At 58.8% G+C, this 11561-nt stretch overlaps 2 protein-coding genes across 4 annotated transcripts in view; both read left to right on the forward strand.

Annotated features, from left to right (window-relative positions):
- The first annotated feature begins 160 nt into the window (after positions 1 to 160).
- DHRSX (dehydrogenase/reductase X-linked) overlaps positions 161 to 11561 on the forward strand; it is a 141144-nt gene continuing 129743 nt past the window's right edge. Inside the window, exon 1 of the mRNA XM_059385561.1 lies at positions 161 to 320. Coding sequence (XP_059241544.1) covers positions 212 to 320 — 109 coding nt within the window. The 5' untranslated portion in view covers positions 161 to 211. The remainder of the gene's footprint in view (positions 321 to 11561) is intronic.
- ZBED1 (zinc finger BED-type containing 1) lies at positions 229 to 8157 on the forward strand. Of its 3 annotated transcripts, none has more exons than XM_059385558.1 (2): positions 229 to 320; positions 5921 to 8157. In XM_059385558.1, the coding sequence occupies exon 2, from the start codon at positions 5974 to 5976 to the stop codon at positions 8059 to 8061; it is 2088 nt and encodes a 695-aa protein (XP_059241541.1). In that variant the 5' UTR covers positions 229 to 320; positions 5921 to 5973; the 3' UTR covers positions 8062 to 8157. The 3 variants fall into 3 exon arrangements, with proteins under 3 accessions (XP_059241541.1, XP_059241543.1, XP_059241542.1); XM_059385560.1 differs by having other exon boundaries at positions 231 to 320; positions 5924 to 8157; XM_059385559.1 differs by lacking the exon at positions 229 to 320 and adding an exon at positions 864 to 954.

Here is an 11561-nt window from a genome sequence, read left to right on the forward strand (position 1 = left end):
CCCGGGTCGGGCCCGGGGCCGGGGCGGGGTTCCGGGGGCCTGGGCGGGGTCGGGGAGGGGTCCCGGGGCGGGGTCTTGGTTCGCGGCCCGGGGCGAGCAGGCGGGCGGGCGCGGAGGGCGGGCCGCGCGGGCGCGTTTCCGCCGGCCGGTGTCGCGCCGGGTCCCGGGGGCGGGCGGCGGCGGGCGGCGCGGAAGCGGCGTCCGGGCAGCCATGTCGCCTTTGTCTGCGGCGCGGGCGGCCCTGCGGGTCTACGCGGTGGGCGCGGCGGTGATCCTGGCGCAGCTGCTGCGGCGCTGCCTCGGGGGCTTCGCGGAACCAGGTCAGCAGGGCGCGGGCGCGCGGGCGGGGGTCGCGGGCAGGGACGGGGGGCGGCGGGGGCGCTGGCGACAGCGGGCGGAGGCGCGCTCGTCGCGCGGCGGGACCCGGGGCGGGGGGCGCGGGCGGGCTGGCGGCGGGGGAGGCGCGCGGCGGGGGCTGGGGAGGCCGAGCGCGCCCCGCGAGCCTCTCGTGCGCGCGCGTCTCGGCTGCCCGCTCGCGCCTGCCCCGGGGCCGGGGTCTGCCGGAAGCCCGCGACCTCGGCCTCCGGGGTCACGGCCGGGCCCGCGTGCGTGCGCGCCCCGAGCCCCCCCCCCCCCCCCCCCCCCCCCCCCCCCCCGCGCCCCCCGCCCTCGGGCTGTGCGCGCGCCGGCGGGGTCGTTCGGAGAGCGCGCGCGCGGGCCGGGAGCGCGGCGGGGAAGCCCGGAGGCTCCCCCCGTTCCAGCCGGGGGTTAGGCGGCAGCGGCCTTCCCGGAAGGCCTGGCCGCGGCGCCGCGGGGCGCAGCGCGGCCCGGGGCACTGGGGAGCCCGGCCGGTGCTATGGGGACCAATGCCTGCCGGGAGCCAACTCCGCGCCGCTGCCTGGAACACCGCCGCGCCCTCCCCAGGCCTCGGGGTCGCGACCCGCTCGAGCTCTGGTAAGCCCGGCGGGACCTCCGGCGTGCGCCCTGGGTCTGCACAGACACATGCCCGGGGCCGCCAAGCCACAATCCCGGAGGCCTTCCTGCGTGCGCGGCTGCGCGGGGACGCACAGGAGCCCTCGCCTGTGGGCGCAGCCAGGGCAGTTTATTTTTAGGTGACAAATAAGTGTTTTCCAAAACAAGGTTTTCCGTGGGAACTGGGGTGGGGAGCGGCCTCGTAGCTGAGCGCGTTCCTGCCGGGCCTAGGAGGAGAGCCGGGCTCTGAGCGCGACTTGTGCAATTACCGAGTGTGCGAGGGGGTCGGCTCCCCTCTGCAGCTGCACACGCAGCATCTGTCCTCGCCAGAATACACTTGACCTTCGGCCAGCGCTGCTGTGACGAGACCACCTTCACCTACATGTTGCTTTTCCTTTTTGTGTGTGTTTTTGGTTGCCTTTTTTTTGGGGGGGGGGGTCGTCAGAAGTTATAAGCGGAATTTTCAGTGTGTGCCAACCCCCACGTGTTTGCAGGGGTCAGCTGCGGCCTCTGAATTCCTTTGTCTACCCATTCAGGAGGGAGGGGGTCCCACCTGGAGAACCTCGGTTCTGAGTAGGAACAAGACATTTTCCAGGGAGCCCTACCTTCCCAGACCTCCAGCCAGGGAAATGACTGTTTTTCTCGAGCGGAGCTTTTAACTTGGGTGATAACACTGGAATTTGTGCGTTTTATTTTTTCCCCCTAAAACGTATGTATACGCATTAGAAGTGAATGCAGGGTAAGAGGGAGTAGGCATTCCAGGGCTTGGGGACTGGGAAGTCAACATGTGTCCTTTCAATCAGCTTGTAAACTGAGGAACAACGAGAAACAGCCCCAGACCCATAGAGTACCATGGCTTACAGGTGGTACCCGTGTGGTTTCGCTCTGAGACGGGTCTTGTCACCTGCCTAGGAGCCCGGACCGGGAGCTTCCCGGCAAGACGGGGGACGGGGTCGATCTGGGAATGGAATTTTAGCCTTGGACGTTGCACCCCTGTACGGGCACACCGAAACGTGCGTTTGCAAAACTTGTTTGCCGTGTGTAGCCGGGGGTGGCGTGCTCTGTTCTTTCTACTTGTTGGTTTAAAACAAACAAATAAAAATTTGTTGAAATACAGAGTCCTCGTGAAGGCATGTGCCAGCCAGAGGAATCCTTCAGGGTGTTCTAGAAGACGAACCTTTATACATAAGGACGGACTTTAACTTGCTGGCCCTCGGCGAGCCCCAGCCTGTCTGTGGTCTCAGGAACGATTTTAGGTACTGGTGGGAGCGCGTCCCCGCCGCCGGTCTGCTGGTGGCCCACATCTCCAAGCCGCAAACCAGGGCTTTGCCTTTTAAAGCTTTTCTGATCTGCCTCTTACGGCACTGGGCGTTTGGACAAGAGCCACTGAACTCTGCCCTAGGCGTCCAGCTAAGCAGTAACAAAGATCCAGTTCCCATTTCCAGCTGGAAATAACTCAACTTTTTTTTTTTTTTTTTTTTTAAATCCTAGACCAGGAGGATGGTCTTGGACCTTTTAGAAAGGGGAGTACGTGGCGGCACCTTCGAGGTCTGCTTCCACTTGGATTGTAGGAAGAAAGAAAGCAGAGTGCAGCCGTCTTAAGTGTTAAGAGGTGTTATTTTCTGAACATTTGCCCAAAAGCAAGATCCTTCAGAGACTCAGGTGGGATGGTCGTGCCTCTTCCGAGACGGTCTGATTTCCAGGATCTCTGTCTTCTCCAGACTGTATCTTGGTGTCCCACACGGGGAGGTGTGTCTCTTCGTCGTATCTTAAAATACACGAGCTAATGACCGCATTTTGTATCCGAACGGGACCTCCAAATCTCAAGCTCTGGCCGAAGGGCTGCTCCACGTTGCCCCAATCTTAGATGCATGGTCACGGGGGCGGGATCCACAAGGGTGATCCGTTGGAAATGAAACATCTCGATGCATCCGTGGGTTCTGAAATGGAGATTTTGGATGGAATTTTCCTTAAAAATTCCGTGTGGGGGGGGGTGGACGCTTGAGTGGCTCCGTCGGGGAAGCGTCTGCCTTTGACTCAGATCATGATCCCAGGGTGCTGGGATCGAGTCCCGCGTTGGGTTCCGTGCTGGGCGTGGGGGTTTGCTTCTCCCTCTCCCTCTGCCTGCTGCTCCCCTGTTGTGCCCTCTCTGTCTGTCAAATAAATAAATAAAATCCTACAAACAAATTCCATGGGAAGTCGGCAGGCTCCCTGATAATACGGACAACGGACTCGTTCATGCGTGCTAAACCTGTGACGGCCATACCCACCTCAAAGTATGTCAGCCAGCCCACTTACGGAGCTATTTTGGGAGGACTCCTAGTTTCCAGACTACAGGGCGTTGGAGCGCCTATCCAGGGAAAGTAGATTCTTGTTGGTTTTGTGCGCACGTGGACATGAACAGGGTCTCTAGGGAGGTGAAATCGGGGGCGGAGGTATTCAAACTTCATGATTGAGGGTCCCTTTGCTCTCCAAAAAAAGGAAGGACCCCAAAGGACCATTTGTTAGGCCAGTTTTGCCTGCCAAGAGTTAAACCAGAAATTTAAAACATATTTAAGATCGTGTTTAAAATAACAAAGACAAGCCAGTTGCTTGTAACTACCGGTGATATGGGTTTTTCAGATACTAAATAACTCCACTCTCCATGATAGAGTTCTCCAAGCCACAGAGTACGGTAGTGAGCCCTAGTGACCCTGACGGACGCCACTGGGAGCCGAGCGGTAAAGATGGTGGCGGAAAGACAGCTCTGTCCAGTGGCTGTCCAGGGGCTCACGGGAAACCTCCCCCGTCCTCGTCATCTGCTTTCCTAGGGGACCCCAGAGACTGTGACCTAAGTGATCTGACTGGGCTTACGGAAGGTGCGGCTTTGGGGGTCCTCTTTCTGCAAATCGTGACTGTGTCGGAGCCGCTTCACCTGCGCTGGAGACCCTGGGCCTCCTCGTCTCTCAGGTCCGTTCCTGCAGTTGGTCACAGTGACCATGTCCTCTGTCCAGCCCAGGTACCATGATGCCCGCTTAGCCTGCGTGTTGTGACGTCCTCCAGGAAGACCTCATGTGGACCAGCGTGGCGGGGTGTGGCTCTCGGACGTGGGGGGCATTTCCGGCATGATGTTGACGCTCAGTATCTTTTAAGGTTTTACCCTTGTCTTAGGAGTGCTCTGAGTAAGCCTTACCTTAGTTCCACTGGCTTAGAAGGTCAAAAATTCATCCTTCCGAGCTCTGGACAGCATAGTCAGATCCAGGCAGGGCAGGGCTACTAAGATCCAGACGGTGCAGGGCCAGGCTCCCTCAAGAAGCTGTAGGAGCGGGTCTTTCCTGCTTTTTTCAGCTTCTTGGGGCTCCTGGCTGGTGCCCGCATCCCTTCCATGACCTTATGACATTTCACTTAATCACACCTGGGGCCTATTTCAAATAAGGTTCCATTCCCAGGTTCCGGGAGTGCCCGAATTTTGTCGGTGGGGGGCACTGTGTCATCCCCGCTAGACATCGAGATTGCGTTCTGGACATGCTCCTGATACTCAGAAAATGCCTGGTTGGTGGGGTTTCTTTTTTAACCCCCTGAGCACTGCACAGTGGGTGGGAAGGTGGCAGACTCAACACACAGCTTTGAATAGAACCCAGCTGCTGTTCTGAGGGTGTCCCTGCCCTGATCGGTGGGACAGGATGAGGGAGCATCAGGGACTGTAGGAACCTTGGGGGCTTGGCTTCTAAGTCAGCCCCCCTTTGAGAGTCTGGTGATGCTGAAACCGGGGCACAGCACAGCCAATGTGTATCTGTGCGCACAGGTATGACGGCCCCCGGTGGGCCTTGTCAGAAGCTCCTTTCACGGGATCAAGATGTCCATTACTGTCCCACTCAAGTTACCGATGACGGATGTGCCAAAGATAAAAGGACCACATGCCACGTTCCAAAAGGCATCATTTGGAAAACGTAAAATTTGGGAAGGAAAAAAAAAAAAGGAAAGAAAACATAAAATTTGGAGGAAAAATAAAAAAGTTGCCATGCCTCTTAGCCAACTTAAAGACTGCTTTGTCTGAATTAAAAACCGTTTTTGCTTCTTGGATACCCGGGAGCAACCTCGGGGATGTGGTGCCTCACATGGTTGTTCACAAGGAGGCTTGAGGTGCTGGTGCTGGTGGGTCCTCCTGGGCTGGCGGCCGAGCTGAGGCACGTAGGCTTCGGTGGGCCGCCAGCAGTTTGTTCCCCCGGAAAGTGACCCTGCCTGGCTGGTGGCAAGATGGTGGACAGCCTAGCGCAGGAAACGGTAAACAGCCGAGGTGGGCCAGGTGCTGTAAAGACTGAGAAACTCAAAGACGTACATGTTTTCAGCCGCGCGGACTCCCGTGCGCGTAGGAGCTCAGATGCGCGCATTTTCAGACGTGTGGTGTCTTGCGCGCACCTCGCGCGTTTTCAGATGCGTGGAGTCGTGCGCGCGTTGGCGCTCAGAAGCGCGCGTTTTCAGACGCGTGGAGTCGTGCGCGCGTTGGCGCTCAGAAGCGCGCGTTTTCAGATGCGTGGAGTCGTGCGCGCGTTGGCGCTCAGAAGCGCGCGTTTTCAGACGCGTGGAGTCGTGCGCGCGTTGGCGCTCAGATGCGCACGTTTTCAGACGCGTGGAGTCGTGCGCGTGTTGGAGCTCAGATGCGCACGTTTTCAGACGCGTGAAGTCGTGCGCGCTTTGGAGCTCAGATGCGCACGTTTTCAGACACTTGGAGTTGCTGTGCACGCCGCACCTAGGAGTGACCTGCAGCAAAGAGGTGCTCATCTGTCAGAGTGCACCCTCCGCTTTCCAAAGGCCATGCGCACCGGGAAAGGCCGTCCCGTGGTGTCCCTCTGCCCTGCGGCTTGGGAGGAGACAGCTGCTTCGGCATGTGGCATGCGCTCGCTCCTCGCAGGGCACCCCCCTGTGCCTGGACCCATTCTCATGCTGTGTTTGTCTTGCTGCTTCTCAGCAGGTGCGCAGGAATGAGTGGAGGCCCCGCAGGCGGGCCGCGGCGCAGAAGCCATGGAGGCGAAAGGCCTGGACCCGTCCCAGACAGACCTCAAGCTAGTGGCCCACCCGCGCGCCAAGAGCAAAGTGTGGAAGTACTTCGGCTTCGACACCAACGCCGAGGGATGCATCTTGCAGTGGAAGAAGATATACTGTCGCATCTGCATGGCCCAGATCGCCTATTCCGGCAACACGTCCAACCTCTCCTATCACCTGGAGAAGAATCACCCCGACGAGTTCTGTGAGTTCGTGAAGAGCAACACGGAGCAGATGCGCGAAGCCTTTGCCACTGCCTTCTCCAAGCTGAAGCCCGAGGCATCACAGCTGACCCCGCCGGACACGCTGGCCACCAAGGCCGGCCATGGCCATGAGAGCAAGCGGCAGCAGGAGCTCACGGCTGCCGTCATCGGCCTCATCTGCGAGGGGCTGTATCCCGCGTCCATCGTGGACGAGCCCACGTTCAAGGTGTTGCTGAAGACAGCCGACCCCAGGTATGAGCTGCCCAGCAGGAAATTCTTGTGCAGCAAGGCCATCCCTGAGAAGTACGGCGCCGTCCGCGAGGCCGTCCTCAAGGAGCTCAGCGACGCATCCTGGTGCGGCATCTCCACGGACATGTGGAGGAGCGAGAACCAGAATCGAGCCTATGTCACGCTGGCCGCCCACTTCCTGGGCGGCGGGGCCCCCGGCTGCCTGTCCGTGGGCTCCCGCTGCCTGAAGACCTTCGAGGTCCCCGAGGACAACACGGCCGAGTCCATCACCAGGGTCCTGTACGAGGCCTTCATCGAGTGGGGCATCAGCGCGAAGGTGTTTGGGGCCACCACGGACTGCGGCAAGGACATCGTGAAGGCGTGCTCCCTGCTGGACATCTCCGTGCAGATGCCCTGCCTGGGACACACGTTCAACGCGGGCATCCAGCAGGCCCTGCAGCTGCCCAAGCTGGCCGGGCTGCTGGCCCGCTGCCGCAAGCTGGTGGAGTACTTCCAGCAGTCCACGGTGGCCATGTACATGCTCTACGAGAAGCAGAAGCAGCAGAACATGGCGCACTGTATGCTGGTCAGCAACCGCGTGGCCTGGTGGGGTAGCACGCTGGCCATGCTCCAGCGCCTCAAGGAGCAGCAGTTTGTGATTGCGGGCGTGCTGGTGGAGGACAGCAACAACCATCACCTGATGCTGGAGGCCTCCGAGTGGGCCACCATTGAGGGCCTGGTGGAGCTGCTGCAGCCCTTCAAGCAGGTGGCCGAGATGCTCTCCGCCTCCAAGTACCCCACCATCAGCATGGTGAAGCCTCTCTTGCACATGCTGCTGAACACCACGCTGAACATCAAGGAGACGGACTGCAAGGAGCTCAGCATGGCCAAGGAGGTCATCGCCAAGGAGCTGTCCAAGACCTACCAGGAGGCGCCCGAGATCGACATGTTCCTGAACGTGGCCACCTTCCTGGACCCCCGCTACAAGCGCCTGCCCTTCCTGTCCGCCTTCGAGAGGCAGCAGGTGGAGAACAGGGTGGTGGAGGAGGCCAAGGGCCTGCTGGACAAGGTCAAAGACGGCGGCGGCTACCGGGCGGCCGAGGACAAGATGTACGCGTTGCCCGAGGAGCCGCCGGTGAAGAAGTTGGTGCTGGCGTCCACGCCGCCGCCCACCAGCGTCATCAACAGCATGCTGGCCGAGATCTTCTGCCAGACGGGGGGCGTGGAGGACCAGGAGGAGTGGCACGCGCAGGTGGTGGAGGAACTCAGCAACTTCAAGTCCCAGAAGGTGCTGGGCCTCAACGAAGACCCCCTCAAGTGGTGGTCCGACCGCCTGGCGCTCTTCCCCGTGCTGCCCAAGGTGCTGCAGAAATATTGGTGCGTGGCGGCCACGCGCGTCTTCCCGGAGCGGCTCTTCGGCACCTCCGCCAACGTGGTCAGCGCCAAGAGGAACAGGCTCGCCCCGGCACACGTGGACGAGCAGATTTTCCTGTACGAGAACGCGCGCAGCGGCGCGGAGGCCGAGCCCGAGGACGAGGACGAAGGGGAGTGGGGCCTGGATCACGAGCAGGTGTTCCCCCTCGGGGACGCCGTGCACGCCGGCTTCTTTGGGATCAGGGACAGCGGCTTCGTGTAGGTGCCGGCGGGGTGGGGGCGGGTCACCGTGGCGCCGGCCCCCGGGGTGCTCTGCTGTAAATACCGCCCCCGTGCGCGTATGCGTGGGTGTCCTTGCCAGGGGGAGCAAACGCACAGGAGAGAAAGACGGGGCTGCCGCGCCTTCCCTCTGCGAGCCCGTTTGCGTGCCAGCAAAGGGGCAGAAACAGGAAGGGAACATTCCAGAAGTTCCCTTGTGCACCTGCTGCCTGGTAATTGCAGATAATGACTCCGGGGGCAGCACAGCCAGCAGGGACAGACGGCTGGAGGGAGGGAGCCCCCTTCCCTTCCTACATAAGTTAATTCCACTCCCAAGGCCGTCCTATTCTCCATCGGGGGTTTACGATAACCCCCTGAAAAACATCCAGTCTCGCGCATCATTCCCAGCCCACATGCCTTCCAAAGGCCTTCGCAGACCTGTGGCGCACGTGAGCTCCTGTTTCCTCTCCAGCGGAAGTGCGCGCCTTGCCTTTGGCACGGCCGGGGATACCGCGCTCCAACCCACGCGCCCCGAGTGGAGCAACCGCAAGCTTTGGGTTTGGTGCAGAGCGTGAAAGGGGCCGTGGGGACAGCGCAGGAAGAGAGGGGTCTTCTGCCTTTTGTAACGTTGCTGCAGTTTGCTTTGTGCGTGTGGTCCTGGTGATGCCGCTGCGCTTGGGTCCTGAGCGTTCTCGCGCGTGCCTGTGTGTGAGTGCAGGGGTGTGTGTGTGTGTGTGTGTGTGTGTGTCCCCAAGATGACCACAAGGCCCCCCGCCCTCGGGAGCCCTGCCCTGCTTTCTAAAATTACCAGGGACCCAAGTGTGCCGAGGGTGATTTCGATTTCTCCAGGGGGCTGCGGACTCTTGCATTCTATCATGTCAAGGCCGCACCACAGGGGCCTGCTGATTTTTTTTAAAAAACGGACGATGGGACACTTTCGCCTTGATTTTGGGGTCGCTCCTGCTGCTCCTGGAAATCCCAGCTGCTGGTGACGTTCTGCGTGCCAGAGCACCTCCAAGACTATCACAGACTTCTAAGGAGGCGGATGTGTCCGTGTCCTGGGGGTGTTACCCCCGTGGTGTCGACCAGGGGTGAGACTTGTATCTTGACGCATCTGACTGGGTTTGAGCCTTCCTCACGGTATCTATTTTTTGTGGGTTTTTTTTTTCCCGTTTTTTCTTATTTAACGCTTTCGAATTTGACTCTTGTTCAATAAACCCAAGAAACGGATGAGCTCCTAATTAATTGGTCTGATGTGTTTTCATTGCGGTGAAAACCCTTTCAACCAGGACGGAGGCTTTTGTTGCTCTCTTCAAAGACATTTCCCGGCCACCAAGAACAGAGTCCATGATGCTTTGTTCTGGGGTCCTTGCAAATGACCAAGGCTGTGATCCATTCTGGATATTGGCGCATCCCAAAATGTACGTAAATAAAGCTGCCACTTGGTGACCGGCCATCTGGTGGAGGGCCTTTTGCATTTTCCTTCATGCGAGGAAGGCCGCCACTTGGTGACGTCATGCCGGGGAGCAGGCCTTTTGCATTTTCCTTCACTGGCTTGTGTTCGCACGAGAATGGTTTTATGAGCCTGGGCCTGTCTCAGTGGTGAGCGTGGACCTTTCGTTTTGTGCAGGCATCTGGCTGTGGTCCAACTTCCTCCTTTTCACAAGGCTCCCCGCAGACAAACGGATACGGCACGGTAGTCGGCACCGGCTGACCTCTTCCTGCAGGGAATGTGTTGCCTTGTTGCTAGGTGGGGGCGGACTAAATACTTCCTTTTCACACACAGACACGTGGAGTTGAGAGGGGCCACTTTTCGGCCACCGTCATGGACATAGCCGATGTCTGACGCTCCCCAGGGAGCATGCCTTTGGCCGTGTCTGGTGGGCACCGAATGTGCCTGTCGCCGACCACGGTTGCTACGCACACAGCCCGCAGCCCACGTGCATTCTCCTGTCTAAGGCTGCACCTCGCTCGGCTTCCTCACACGTGTGGGTCGCCTATGTGGGATTTATGCTCATGTCTTCCTCTAAAGCCCTAAGTCTGAGCTGCGTTGTTGTTGTGGTTGTGGGAGTTCATCTGGGGGGCTTCCCGGAGTTGGTTCTTAGGTGCCGTGGAGGTTCAGTCCCGCTTGGTGTCGTTCTGTGTGATGGGCTTTCAGGACCTGGGGCAGATCTGGTTCCTGTTGTCCCTGAGAAAGGAGGTATTTGTGGCTTCTGGGAGCATGCGGTGTCGTTGGGATGTGGCCATGGTCCCGTGACTGCACACGGCGTGCTACAGACCCCACTCTCCCTCATACATCTTCCACAAAATGTCCCTGCCCAACGTGGCTCCAACCATCTGCAAACACGAAACCCGTTTAGGATTTAGCCCAACAGTTCCTATAAAGCCCACCGTCCTATCGTCCGGCGTCCCGAGACACGGACACCAGCCCTATCCTGTTAGTTCACGGGCATCTCAGCTGTCTGATGTAATCCTGGGCCCACATCCCATTTCCCAGGACATGGCTTGATCTGTGGTGTAGACCAGCTCTGCTTGCCAGAAACACAGACCCAGGCTCTCTTGTGGGATCCGTGATTCCAAATCTGCATCGTCCCTGGGTTCCCCGGGTGCCTCTGCATGTCAGGACCTTGTAGTCTGTTTTTCCAAGGTTGGGGAGCTCTGTGCAGCCTGTTGGTTGGTTGGTAATGTTGGCTTTCTTATTCTGGGAGGATTCTCAGAATATCCAGTCAGAACTCAGACTTCTGGTGAGAGACTAGCTCGAGATGCTCATCCAACCAGTTCGGCTTCTTGGTTGTCCCAGACATGCTGCAATCTCGTGCATTTTGCCGGGGGCAGATGGCACGTGCTGAGGAAGGGGCTGTCGTGTTCTCTGTTAGAACCTGTCTGTAGAGCAGGGTGCCTCCCGAGAGTTTCTACTGTGGGGTGAATGGCACCCTTCCTTCTCATCTCAGATGTTCAGAGTTCTGGGAGATGGTGCTTGAGGAGGCTATTTTTCCTGGGAAGGTCATGCCTGGGTTTTCCTGGCAAGGACCCACTGGCTGCACAGCAGGCAGGAACGATGGTGCCGCGTGCACAGTATCGGGGACATCGGCACTGTCCTTTGTGGGCAGCTGGAGATTTCACGGTGATTACATCCCTGCCTCGTGGGTTACGTCCGTAGTAGGCCTCGTGAGTCCATGTCTGCATCAAAGGGATGCCATACGTGTATGTATAGATCCTCTTTATGTGTATATTCTACCTGCATATAATTGTTTCTGTGTGTTATCTATCATGTATCTATTATTTGTCAATCCATCATTCAGCCACCCCTTCTTCCATCCGTCTACCCGTCTCTCCATCTACTCACCCATTCTTCCACCCGCCCACCCACCCTCCTTTTATCCAACATCCCTCCTTCCCTTTCCATCCATTTATCCATCCATCCACCACTATCCTATCCATCCACTATCCATTTATCTATCCATCCACACATCCACCCATCCATTCATCCACCCCCCCATCCAC

This window comes from Mustela nigripes, chromosome X (genome assembly GCF_022355385.1).
Source record: "Mustela nigripes isolate SB6536 chromosome X, MUSNIG.SB6536, whole genome shotgun sequence".
Taxonomy (NCBI): Eukaryota; Metazoa; Chordata; class Mammalia; order Carnivora; family Mustelidae; genus Mustela; species Mustela nigripes.